Source organism: Parasteatoda tepidariorum, chromosome 1, assembly GCF_043381705.1.
Source record: "Parasteatoda tepidariorum isolate YZ-2023 chromosome 1, CAS_Ptep_4.0, whole genome shotgun sequence".
Classification (NCBI taxonomy): Eukaryota; Metazoa; Arthropoda; class Arachnida; order Araneae; family Theridiidae; genus Parasteatoda; species Parasteatoda tepidariorum.
In genome coordinates this window covers 33,505,749-33,519,747 of record NC_092204.1, presented here as the reverse complement: position 1 = coordinate 33,519,747, position 13,999 = coordinate 33,505,749, and the positions used below count along the sequence as shown (strand labels likewise).

Sequence of the window (13,999 nt, the reverse complement as noted above, 5' to 3'; positions counted from 1 at the left end):
ACAATTAAAAGATTGGGGACTTTCTCAACCATTAGCTACTAAAAAAAAGAATAAATTTGAATTTTTTTTTTTTTATTTGCCTCAGTACAGATAAAAATCTGTTCTTTTCTGTTGTGACATCATGAGTAACTTCGCAGAGAAACTGTTGAATCTGATTTTATTTTTAGCAGTAGCATATTAATGAAAAATTTCTTGAATTTTACATAATAAGAAAGTAAAATTCAATTTGCTTTGGATATCATTTCTGTAAATGTTCTTTCAATTCTGTTCTTTCATTTCTGTAAATATGATGTTTAATTCATGCAAATGTTCTGAGCCCATTGTTTTTAATGAGGCAGAAAAGTTTTTAGAATTGTTTTTTGCATTAAATAATGTATTTACTTTTCACAAAACCAAATCATCTAATTGATTAAAAAAATATAGATTAAAAAGTTTTCTGTGCAGTATTACTTTTGTTGCTGCAAGCATATTTGAACTTAAAATACCATCCGCTAAGGATCCAAATCCTCACACACTTTTTTTGGTTCCAGCTAAATTCAAAAGAACCATTTTTCAATTTCTTTGATAGTGAAGAAAGATACTAGGGGACTGAGTTTCAAAAAGAAAAAAATGTACATAAAATTTAGAAATTTTATGCATTCATTCCACTTGAAAAATTTGCTATTACAAAACTTTTCTCTTTTTAGGCACTGCATGTCTCAATCGTCCATTTATTTCCATCTTGGAACAGTTGGGAGTGCACAAAGAAGTATTTCTTGAATTGCAAAAGGAAATGATTCAAAATCACATTACAAGCATGTTTGATGAAAATGCTGCTTGTGAGTTTTTAAATCGAAATTCTCTACTTCGTCTGGATTTCATCAAAATGTATTTGGCTGAAATTCATTTTACTGAAGATCCACTGTTTCGTTCTATGATATATTCACTTTTTCAGAAACAAATTGGTAAGTTTCTCAGCTTATGCTAGTATATTTTAAATTGAACCCTTGTCTTTTTTTGTTATTTGNAAAATTGAAGTTTGTCTGCTGCAACCACCAGAGAATAGATATTTACATTTTAAATTAAAAAATTTCAAATGTGTGTAAATATTTTCGTCCAAAATGAGTGGTTTCAAAAAGTTAAATTGGAGAATTTTTTCGAGAAAATTTCTGATACACACAAGCTAAATTATGTTCACGAAATACAAAAAAATGAAATAAAAAAGAGCAACATACACGATTATTTTTGCATTTGAATAAATATTTTCTTCGGTGCAAAACCTGAGAAATAAATTTTTTTGCACCGTTAATATGTTAAATTTCACAGAAATGAAGAAATTAGATTTTTATTAACAAGTATTTTAATCCATACAGATTTTTTACGAAAATTGTCTGCAGAAAAAATGACAACTAATATATTTTAGTTCGCGGGCCGAATGCGGCCCCCGAGCCGCCAGATGGAAACCACTGGTTTAGAATAAATATGCTAAACTTAATAATCTTACAGGAAATTAATGTAAAATTTATATTCTGTTAAAATTTAAACAAACTTGTGTTCTTATCAAATTTAATTTTGTATTTTTTTTTTTTTTTTTTTTTTTTTTTTTTTTTTTTTTTTTTTTTTTTTTTNTTTTTTTTTTTTTTTTTTTTTTTTTTTCAATTTCATTCTTGCTTTTAAAAAAAATTATCTGGGCAAGCTATTTTCTCAATTTATCTTTTTAACAGAACTGCTAAAGACTAAAGCAAGTATTGAGATACCCATTGATCAAGGTCGCACTTTTTTTGGTGTTTTGGATGAAACTTTTACGTTGGAGTATGGAGAAGTTTTTATCCAATACAGTGATTGGAAAACTAATAAACCAATAATTTTGGAAGGTGAGAATTCATAAAGTTTTAATTGAATAACATACATAACAGTATACAGTTCATTGTAATTTGGCATAAAGTCTATTTTATGAGTCTATTATTTCCTTATAATCAAGTCTAAAATTCATCTTCGTAAAAATCGCTACATATCTGTATTGTCTTAACAACAAAATAAGTTCTCTAAATCTATCTTCCTTGATTAATTATATTAAAGAAAAAAATTTTTTTGACTTTGAACTTTGATGATTGCTTAGATTGATTTTATGATGAATTAAAAAGATTATATGCTAATCATAACTACGAATTTTCATCATTTAAATAACATTCATTAAGTTTAGATTCCTAGCATCTTTTTTCATTTGCGTTGCCTGATGATGAATACAAATTAATTAATTTAATTTTGGAAAAATTGAAAGTATGGAAAATTGGTTTTAATTTTTATTTTTATAATGCACTTTTTATGTACTAATTACAAAATTGTGAATAAACATTATGCACAAACCCTTTTATATTCCACATGTTGTATGTAATTGTTTTTTTTTTTCTATGTCATCACCTACCTTATAATTAAATTACAATCAGCTTTCAAAAATTTGATTCTCAGAATGTACTACTGCTCTCTACCCCATAAAAAGGAAATGATGGTATGGTGGTTAGCATTTGTATGAATTCCTTGCAATTTTATATGCAAGCCTAAATTACATTTGAATGCTTTACTCTCAATTAAAATTGAATACATTACAATTTAAAGTAAGGTACAATCCTCTTATATGTGACACCTAAAAAATAATTCAATATGCAGAGTATCCGCTGCACCTGGAAAGTCATAAAAAATCATGGAAAGTCATGAATTTCAGTATTCAACAAAATTCGTCATGAAATGTCATGATTTTTACTATTTTTTTAAAAAAATTCATGGGAAGTCATGGATTTTGGTCTCCGAAAAATCTAATTTTTAAAATGGAATCCCCCCCCCCACTCAGTCATATTTTATTAGAATATAAAATTATTTTATCATCTTCTTTAAAAATTATGGTGTTCTTTAAAAAAATGAAGAAAAAAAACATCATTTCTAGAGCGAATTATCTTTTAAGCTTCTGTGATTTAAGAATTTTTATTATTTATTTTTTTAATTTTATCAATTTAAAATTCTAGTTGAAGCAAACCGAATTGGCGAATTTTTTTATTCTGAAATGAAAACAGAAAAATCGGGAGTATTTCTTTCCTTTCTGATGAACAAGAAAAGTATCTTTAGAATTTAATTCTGCAGAAAAAAATAAATTTTTGCTGTTGTATTTTTTTCAGCTATTTTATTGTTTCAACTCTTTACTCTGCTTTTTAAATTTAAAATCTATAAATATGAAGATGCAGAGTATAACAGTTTTGGTTATACCTATCATTTCGATTTATGTTATTATAATGCTTTTTTAAATTTATTGCTGCGTTTTTGTCGGAGAAAATAGTTAGTTCGTAAAGTCATGAAAAGTTCTTGGAATAAGTCATGGAAAATCATGAAAAGGCATGAATTTGAAAATCTGAAATGTAGCAGATACCCTGAATATGTCTCAGGGGCTGCAATGGGGGAATAGTAAAACCATAAAAAGTTAAAGTACAAGAGATTGTAGTTTTTTTCCCTTTTAAAGTGCTTATTGAACTTTTCAATCAAGTCTTAATAGATCCAGACAAGTCCCAATAGATCACAATATTGTAAGTTCTGTCATCACAGCTGTGACAGCTCTTGACCATTCTTTGTGTACAATAGCACACAAAAAGAGCAACCAGCAATTCTTTTTTTTAAATTCCATTGTGTGCCACAATTATTTTTATCCTTTCAGATGTCAAAACATTTTATTTTTGATTGTATGTTATGATTAATGTATCATGTTTCCTTTTGTTTCTGACAATACAAAGAAGAGTTTTAGTAGTTGAAAAAAAATCTTCAAAATTCATATTATGACTTGTAATTGACTATGTAAATTGAATTTTTGAAAAAAAGACGTCAATTTTATTTTAGAAATCATAAAAAATGTCTCCAAATGATTTTTTCGCTGCCTAAACAGTTTTATTTGTTCTAAAATTATATTTCACCTTGAAAAAATTTCTATTTTGTCCTTTTAAAAACAACTTAAAAAATGTATTTTTTCTTTATTGTTCAACGCCCACAAAAAGAAATAATTGCTTTTATATTTACAGTAACTTTAAAACTGTTCCTACCATATTTGTTTCGAACAAATATTTTTAATGACTGCTTTTGAATTAAAACTTTGTATGTGATTGCAAACAGGATATAAATAAAAACTTAAAATTATTTTTATTTAGGGAAATATAATAAATTTGCATAAAAATAACTAATTAAAAAACTATGTCTATAGAAGTAATATGATAGATAGTTTTTTTTCTTTAAACATGTGTGCTACCATTTTATCAGAACTTAAAATTAAAATTATCTTAAACATATTTTGATAGTTTTTTTTTCGAGCAAATCATGTAATAAATCACATGCATTTTCTAATGAAATTATGAAAAATAAATGCTCATATGTGTGGGATCTTCAATGAAAAACTATGGAATAACGTGATACATTTATTTATAAATTTTAATTCAAAGGCTATGGAATTGAATAGCACAATGTATAACATTTCATTTGTGAGAGACATTTGTTAGACAATGTTCATTTAAGATATAATTATTTTTAAAATGCAAAGTATATACATTATTTGTTTAAGTTTTTTTTCTAATAATATATGTAATTTTGAAGTCTATATGTTAAATACCTTTTTAAAAGTTGCTGCAACTCTACTGATGACCAAAAATCTTTTTATACATTTTGTTGATGTTGAAAGCTGAATTGCCTAGATTTTAATATTTTAAAATATATATTAATTTATAGGAACTGTACTAGTGACTAAAAATCCTTGCATGCATCCTGGGGACGTTCGAAAATTTAATGCTATTGACGTTGAAGATTTACACCACATTGTAGATTGCATAGTGTTTCCTGCAAATGGTCCAAGACCACACCCCGATGAGATGGCAGGTAATTAAATATTGCAATCTCATACCGTCCTTTCTCTTCTCACCACTGAACCTTAAAAATAGTTCATTTATCCTGAGTAATTTCTTTTATAAAATCTGAAAGCTAAAAAAATAGGAACTTTATAGTTCTTAATTGAATTTTGTTTTCATTAAATGTGTGATGCAAAATTGATTCTTTTCCTGTCTTTTAGTGTTTATTTTTTTCAGAATAAGAAAAAAACTTGCATTAAAAATCTCAAATAAAATTAAATTAAAATTTGAATATTAAAATTTACTTATGATTTTTAACATTGATCTTTTTCATAATTTTTGTCTTTTACTATTATGGCCTATTATCATTGATTCTGTTTGATATATCAATATCTATATATATTTTTTTTTCAATCTTTTTTTTTTTTTTTTAATTTTTAATATAATTGATAGACACCTAGATTGTGTATGAATAACATGTATGATCTTTATTAAATGTTTGGCATCAACAGTCTCATAATTCTATGCTGTTATTTAATGGAAATTATGGTTCCCTTATAGCAGCAGTCCTTAACATGTACTAGTATGAATTTGAAATCTTTTAGAAGTGATTCCTAATTATAAAAATCCTTTTTTTTTCTGTGTTACTATTTTTTTGAAATTTAAATCTATATTTTCAATAAAATATGTCAAATAATTTTTCTCATTTTGAGAGAGTCTCCCCTAATTTTAATAATTCTCTAAATGTCATTATTTTAGCACAGATCTGAATAATTTTGAATTTTTCTTCTCTTTCCCCTACTTTTAGTGTCTTTAACTTTTAAGTTTTATCTTATTGTTCCCTGATTAAATACCTAAAAAAATATTAATAATTAAAAATTAATATAAGTCAGTGTGATTTTGAGAAATAGATAGCCTACCTATGCAGTTCAAATCTCCACTCACAACCTGACCAGTACTAAATCATCTTGACTCATTGGTAACCGATTTATTCAGTAATGCTTTCTGGCTTAATGCTTTTCTGCTTAGGACAGCCTTGAAATTAATCCATAACTGCTGATCACTTTTTGTGAACATGATTTAGAGCAGTAGAAACACTTTACTGATATGATGTACTTTACTAAGACTAAAGCACCACTTCACTGTTCCAACATCTTATTTGGTCATCCTTGATTTTTTGAAATTTTCAGGTTTAGGTTACCACTGCTAACCTTGTACTGTAACTACTAAAGTTTTAGATATAGTAAGATGCATTTTATTAAATAGATATCTAGATTAATTTGATTTTTTTTAAATTATTTAAGGTTCTGATTTGGATGGTGATGAATATACTGCAATATGGCTTTCATCATTAATTTTTCCTCGTGATAATGAGAAGCCTATGGATTTTGCTCTTAAAGATAAGAAGGAAGACTTAGTAAAGCCTGTTGAAGTAGGTATCATTTTATTTATCTTAAAAATAAATTATTAGGTAAATATATATTTTATTTAATTGTCTTCTATGAAATTGTGTAATTATTTGATTAAGCCCATTACCAGACTCTTAAGATTTAACAAAATAAAAGTGTGCCTGAATTGCACTGAGATTGTGATTGAGAGTAAATAAAGTTTGATGTTAACCTTTATATTTTTGACCAACTTTTCCATCAAGTAGGGTTAGCCATTTCTCTGGAAAGAACTTATTTCTTCCCAAGACATTGGAAAAAACAAGACAAAATGGAAGAAACTAAAAATGATCATTACAGTTGTTGAACAATAAGTATTTTAAAAACAGCTTAAATTCAATGAAATAAAGTACCAGAAATTTTTTCATATCAACTCTATTAAAATATGTTTTAGTTTCATTCAGAATTTTAAACTCAATAATCATATTATTTAATAGTCGGTTTAATTATTTCTACTGCACAGTATTTGATTTTACAATTTAGTTTGCTATTTCTAATTAACTCAATGTGTGATACGTAGTTATATGTTTAGTAAATGATTTATTAATTTAGTAGTATAAATAAAGTTTGATTATTATATTTTAACAGTTCTTTATGTAATTATAAAATCAGGTTTTACTACTTTCATTGATGTGAAATATTAAAGGACTGTATTTATTTTAATTTCTTAAACTTGTTAATTTTCTTTTTAATTCTTGCTTTTTAGTTTCCACATTTTTAAAAAATGATATATTAAATAGTGTGGAAATTAAAACTATTCATTAGTTGTTGTTTTTGAAATCTATGTATTTTTCTTCAGTGCCTTAATGATCCAGCTTTTGATTATGATTTAGGCATGATATATTTTATGTAGGCAGAATTTAAATGCTAGGAAATCTTGGTAAAGAGAATATTTTTGGGACAGAGAAAAATATTTGTTATGAGAGGTGTCTGCTTAGGAGGCGGACACGCCAATTCAGAAATCTAATGCTGAAAACGATTTTAACTAAGTTATGATTTTTAAATAAATACAAAGTTCGAAATGGGTAATTACATTGATATATATCAAAATGGTGCTGCTTGAAACCAGTGTAGCTTAACACTGTGCTTAAAGTAGAAATCAAAAAATTTTATCGAAGATAATTTGATGAGTTAGAAGAATTGGACAGAAGAATGTTTTTACCATAATAAGTTCAAAGATTTATGTGTAAATATTTGCTGCAGTTTTTTGTACTCGCCATATAGAAATCCTGCAACATAACCTCCATTGCTATTCGGACCATAGAAGTATAATCAAACTCTCTTAAGTATGAATACTCTAAACAACTCTCAAGCATTAAAATTTATGGATTTTAACATTCTCTCTAAAACTATAAAAATAAATAGGAAAATAAGTTTTTTTTTTAAGGAGTTGTGAAAAACTTTTTAGTTCTATATTAAATGTATTTATTAATTACTTACTTATTGTTTAAGAATTGCATTGGTCATTTTTAATTTCCTCTATTTTGTCCAGTTTCTCCCTGAGTTGTGGGTGAAATAAGTTTCTTCAGGACAAAATGCCAACTCTGCTTGTACCAATTCCTTTTATGATAATGGATCAGGATCAGGGATCTGTCCAGGCCAAATTTACTACCATTCAGCGGTACCTTCACAAATTCAACTTTAGAAAAAACGGTAGTTTCACAAAATACAGGGTGTTTATGAAGTCCCGGACCCATTTTGATGTTTAATAACTCATAAAATAATAAAGATAGATAAAATAAATCAATAAAACAAATGGTTGACAACAAGATCAATAAAATAAATGGTTAGATAGACTCAAAAAGTTTCATGACCCTTGTTAATGAACTTCCACGGCACGGAGAATATCAAGTCGATAGTCAATTTCACGCCAGGTAGCTTTCTTTTTTAGTCATATACTTAGACATATTGAAAAACTTCGTATTTCCACAACTAGAAGAGCTTCAGCCACATGTCTTTTTGTAGCAAGATGGTGCACCACCTCATTGGGGTATCATCGTTCGTAGTTCTTTGAATTACCATTTTCCAGGATGATGGATTGGGCGAGGAGGTCCAATTCCTTGGCCACCCAGATCACCTATATAACTCCGCTGGACTTTTTTCTTTGGGGATTTATAAAGGACAATGTTTAGAGGAGGATAGTGTCGAACATTTATGACCTAAAAACCAGAATTACAACCGCAATAGCCTCTGTGATTGCCGACATGCTTGCCGCTACCTGGCGTGAAATTGACTATCGACTTGATATTCCCCTAGCGATGGGGGCACATGTGGAAGTTCATTGACAAGGATCATGAAACTTTTTGAGTCTATCTAACCTAGGGGTGCACAACCCGCGGGCCAAATGCAGCCCTTCGACTGCTGAAGTGCGGCCCGCGAGAGCTTCTAAACACAATAAAAAAAAAAAATTTAAAATGGCAATTTTTAATCGCACTTTTAAGTCAGCACGTTTTGACCCAATCAATTATAACAGATTCTTTAGTAAATGTACGTTTAAGCCGATTTTATCGTAAATATAAATAATTTTTTTAAAAGTTATTTCTGATTTTCTACGTGATTTCGAAAACCCGGAATTTTTATTACGACGCGAGTTTCAGATCGCAAATTTAAATAGTCACTTTTTGTGCACTTTATTTGTGACGATTTCATCTTAAATCTAAGTGATTTTTTATCTTTTTTTTGCAATTCTTTCTTTTTTTCCACAATTTTTTTCGGCAGTTATTGCTATGCGTTCCCATGTATTATAAAAAATTCAAATTGTTCTATTACGACACACATTTTAAATCATGCATTTAACACGCTTTATTCGTGATGAGTTTAGCATAAATATATTTTTTCCCAATTATTTCTATACTTTTCCACATGATTTTGACGATCCTGTTGTTTAACTAGATGTTATTACGACACGTGATTGTTAATCGCGCAATTAAATAATCCCTTTTTGATACGGTATTTCAGTATAGTTTTATCATAAATCCTAGCAATTTTTCCTTCGTTTTTATTTCCTCAATGTTTTTATTTCCGCAACGAATATGATTTGGTCGAATGTGGTAATGAATTGTGATTTGATCAAAAACCAAATATTCAACAAAAAAAAAAGTATAAAAAAAAATCAACTGAACGCCGTACACTTGGGGCCCAATAGCAAAATCTTTTAGCAGCATAGCAACACTGAAACTAAAATTTCAATGCTCAGAATAATATTTCCTGGAAAAACGCATTCATAAATTAACTCTAAAAAATAAGGCCAATCAAGAACGTTTTTTGAAAATGTTGAAAAGCGAAACAGAGAACATAAAAATCAATCTTAATTTTTGGAAAAAATTTTTAAAGCTGAACATCTTAGTTTTTCAATTAGAAGAAAAAGCAAAGAAAAAAGAATTAAGTCAACAAAAATGCTATTAAAAATTACTGTGTTATAAGGAAAATGTCTAAAAAAAGTTTTTTTTTTATTTAAAGAAAATAAAAAGATAGAAAACGTTTTTAATTTTTTAAATGAAAATCTTAAGCCGAAAATCTCAATTTAAATTTTTCTCATTGCCATGATTTTAGAAGAAAAAAACTTGCTATAAAATAAATTTTGTTAGTAACTTTATTTTAAAAATAAAATGCTGAGTCATAATAAAAATACCTAAAAAACAAAAACTGAAAAAACAAATTTTTCTTAGTTCCTGAAACAACATTTTAATACTGAAAATCACACTTTCTATGTTACTGGTTATTTATATTACAGTACAGGGAAAGAGTGATAATAAATTAATAGTATGAGACTTTCTGATGAAATGCTGGATTATAATAAAAACAGCGAAAAATGGAAAAAAATCCTTCTCAATTCTCAAAGTATCGAAAAAATGACAAAATTGACTTGTCTGATTATAATTTTTAAAAAAANTTAAGTCCAATGATTTATGTGTAAATATTTGCTGCAGTTTTTTGTACTCGCCATATAGAAATCCTGCAACATAATCTCCATTGCTATTCGGACCATAGAAGTATAATCAAACTGTCTTAAGTATAAATACTCAAAACAACTCTCAAGCATATTAAAATTTATGGATTTTAACATTCTCTCTAAAACTATAAAAATAAATAGGAAAATAAGTTGTTTTTTAAGGAGTTTTGAATAACTTTTTAGTTCTATATTAAATTTAATTTATTCAAACATAGCTAATGTATTTATTATTATTTTAAGGTGTTATATTAATTATTAATTGTTTAAGAATTGCATTGGTCATTTTTAATTTCTTCTATTTTGTCCAGTGTCTCCCAGAGTTGTGGATGAAATAGGTTTCTTCAGGACAAAATGCCAACTCTGTTTGTACCAATTCCTTTTATGTTAATGGGTATCTATTTCACTTTATGTTTGCACACTTAGAAAAAGTATCTAATGAATCAACATCTGATTAACCTACAATTTAAATTTTCTGACAATCCCCATGTCTCACGATTATTTGATATTAGGAATTCTACAGTACATAATTGTTAAAGGTATGAGCTCTGATGATGTTTAATTGGTGTAAAGTATGTTCAATTCTTATCACCTCAAATAAATGACGCTCTCCTGCATCTATGTACTTTGTAACTCTTCACTTTTTTCATGGAATTTTAATACAAATTTCATTTTATTTCAGCCCAAAGATGAATTAGATCATTTTGGAAATTTTATTTTCAATGATGATGTTGGTAGAATCGCCAATGCTCACTTAGTCCATGCAGATAATATAAATAATGGCATATTTTCAGACAAATGCATTCGTCTTGCCAAAAAGTATTCAATATCTTTAGATTTTGCTAAATCTGGTCAAAGTATAAAGATAGGTAGGGATAGAGCATTTAAGTACCCTGATTTTATGGAAAAATGGAATGAACAGCTGACTTATTTGTCTACAAAAGCTCTTGGACATTTATTTCGAAGCTGCAAAAAACTTGAGCTAGGGTTAGATACAGAAAGAAATGAAATTGATTACATCTTGGATTCAGAATTGCAGCATAAAGATTGGGATAAAAAATACAAGAAATCAGCTGAACGAATGCTGAAACAGTACTCTAACAAAATTAAAATGTTCTTAAGAAACTATGGTTTTGAAAATGAGGGGCAGTTACTGGCTGGCGCTTTTATTAACCCACCAAAACATTATGACAATAGACATGATATGATGAATTTGATGGCACTTCTAGAGTATGAAATTCAGTTCATTTTTCGAGACTTTCAATTTAAATTCTTTAACGAGTTTGGTGGTAAACCTCAGAATGGGGTGTTTACTGATGCAATGCATCAAAAAGCTAGCGCCTGGTATATGATAAGCTATGGTAAATCCAAAACCGAAGGTTCTTCATATTTTGGACTTCCATGGGCAGTTACTGATGTACTTGTTGATCTCAAGAATAAAAATAAGAAAGATCCGACAATGATCAACCCAAAAACAATTCTTGAAAATGTTATAGACAAAAGTATTGCAAAACACATGCCAGTAGAATTAACACCTGAAACAGATTCCGAAGTAATCTATGAAAACAGGCTTGATATGTTAGACTTAGCTTATAAAGTTCTCACTAAATGGATTAAATCACAAAGGGAGCATTTTTCTGATTACAATTTTAAAGAAATTGAAAAAATTTTTGGTGTCCAATTTGACAAATTAACCTCTAAGATAGCGACTTGTTGTGATTGGAAATACATTGAGAAGTTAAAAAAGGAAAATGATATAAAGAAAGCAATTTCTCCTTGTTATTACATCATTCGGACAATACTTGAAATTGCTAAGATTGGTGCACATCCTACCAGATGTTCTCCTGCCATGCAAGAGGTGGGTTTACTTGCGTGGATAACTTTAATCAAAATAGCTTGTACATATAATCCACAGTATTTAGGTATTCCTAATGAAGCCGGAGAGTATGCGGAAACAGTTTTTTACAAAGCTCAGGATAACATCATTGAAGTAATTACTTTGTCTTTGAATGATAAAAGTATTCCATACAATTATGAATTTACTAAAAAGTTGCTGAAAGAAGAAAATGAAGTAAGGAATTACTTGATTAAGTACACTAGGCTGAAAGAGATTGAATTTAGAAACTACCAAGGTAGACAAAATGATTATTACTTAAGACTAACTGTTCGAGGTAGTCGATATTCTATTGAAAAGTTGAAAGATATTGCAGTTTTGGATGATTTCTATGAATTAGTTTACAGAAATAAACCCCCCTTTAACAGTACATAACCATTTATACTCAGTATCTTTGTAATGTGCTTTAAATCAATTTATCAAAATGTTCATAGTTTAAACATTATATGATTTTATTTATTTAAATGTTATTTTTTGAACAAATTTCTAAGCTACTTAATTAGTATTGAAATTTTTTAAATTGAGAAACAGTATATGACAATTGTAATGTTATGCCCATTGTATTTATTTCTTAATATCAGCAAAATCTTTGCTGAACAAGAATACGAAAAGGTTGAGTAGTTTGGAGTACCTCCAACCTATTTAGAGCCATCCCGGACAACCTGCACAATCTTATACTAATTGATTGAGTCTACTTAATTTTTTTTTTTGTTATAAAATTTGAAACTTTCTTTTTCTTTCAATTTGCTAAAGTATTTGTTTCAGTTATTATTCTTAGGTTCATCCAAAAAGCTCAGAAAACTTTTAAAATCTTTTCTCAAGTATTGAATATTATTATATTCTTAATCAAATTTGTAACAACATAGCTATTTTAAGCTCTGTATTCAAGTTATTATATGTTGAATTAACTAATAACTTAATCTATCGATGATTTTTTAATTTCATACACATTTTTTTAGTTAAGATTATCTATAATAAATAGAGACACACAATTTCATGTATAATTTTTAAACAACATATTACTATTAGAAGAATGATATAATGAGTTGCTCTACTTCAATTGCTCAATCATCAGATTTGGATTGTTGTAGCTGTATAGGTAATTCATGAAGAAAAAGTATTGATTTTTATTCTAGATATTTTCATGCACCACTTATTCAAAGGAATACATTTAAAAATAAATGAAAATATTGTGTTAATTAGCAGTTATCAATTTTGAATTTCATTAGATTTGAAAAACATGTGTGCCCTTAATTAGGAATTTTTGTTTTTTAAAAGTAACTTATTGTTACTTTAACATAGATAAAAAATTTGTACATTGCTTCCATTTTAATTTACAAATTATTACGAATTTATAAATGCAATAAAATGTTAACTTTAGTAGAAAATATATTTTTTGTTATTTTAAGAGCTGTGTGATGTTTTGTGTTCTTAAATATTACTTACATCATTTATTATATACTAAAATATTACTGAGAATTTTTTTTGCTGTTTTTTTTTCTTTTTAAAATTGTTTTAGTCTGATAAATTTACGTAGTTACAAAAAAATAAATATTTTAAGATAGTGGAACATTTTTATAATTTAGTCTTGATCCATTTTTAAAAAAAATGGCAGTAATCTTATTTTATACACTAAATGATGTTAACGTTTTTATACAGACTGCCTTGTGATATTACCTCTATTAAATATGAAATTTTTATTAAAAAAAATTTGTCTGATTGATATTGCAAATATATTTAATTTTGTTGTGATAATGAATGTTCAGTGATGTATACTAAAAGCTTTAAATAAAATATTAATATAAATGCACTCCTTACATATTATTTGAACTGTTATTGCTTTTATTTCATCCACCTTGAT

The 13,999-nt window shown here is 27.4% G+C and overlaps 1 protein-coding gene across 5 annotated transcripts in view; it reads left to right on the top strand.

The window, feature by feature from the left end:
- LOC107442665 (uncharacterized) overlaps window positions 1–13,946 on the top strand; it is a 40,820-nt gene extending 26,874 nt beyond the window's left edge. For all 5 annotated transcript variants that reach the window (XM_016056289.3, XM_016056288.4, XM_071178527.1 and 2 more), the window contains 5 exons: window positions 687–944; window positions 1,704–1,853; window positions 4,735–4,881; window positions 6,155–6,282; window positions 10,927–13,946. In XM_016056289.3, coding sequence (XP_015911775.2) covers window positions 687–944; window positions 1,704–1,853; window positions 4,735–4,881; window positions 6,155–6,282; window positions 10,927–12,513 — 2,270 coding nt within the window. In that variant the 3' untranslated portion in view covers window positions 12,514–13,946. The remainder of the gene's footprint in view (window positions 1–686; window positions 945–1,703; window positions 1,854–4,734; window positions 4,882–6,154; window positions 6,283–10,926) is intronic.
- Window positions 13,947–13,999: the final 53 nt, after the last annotated feature.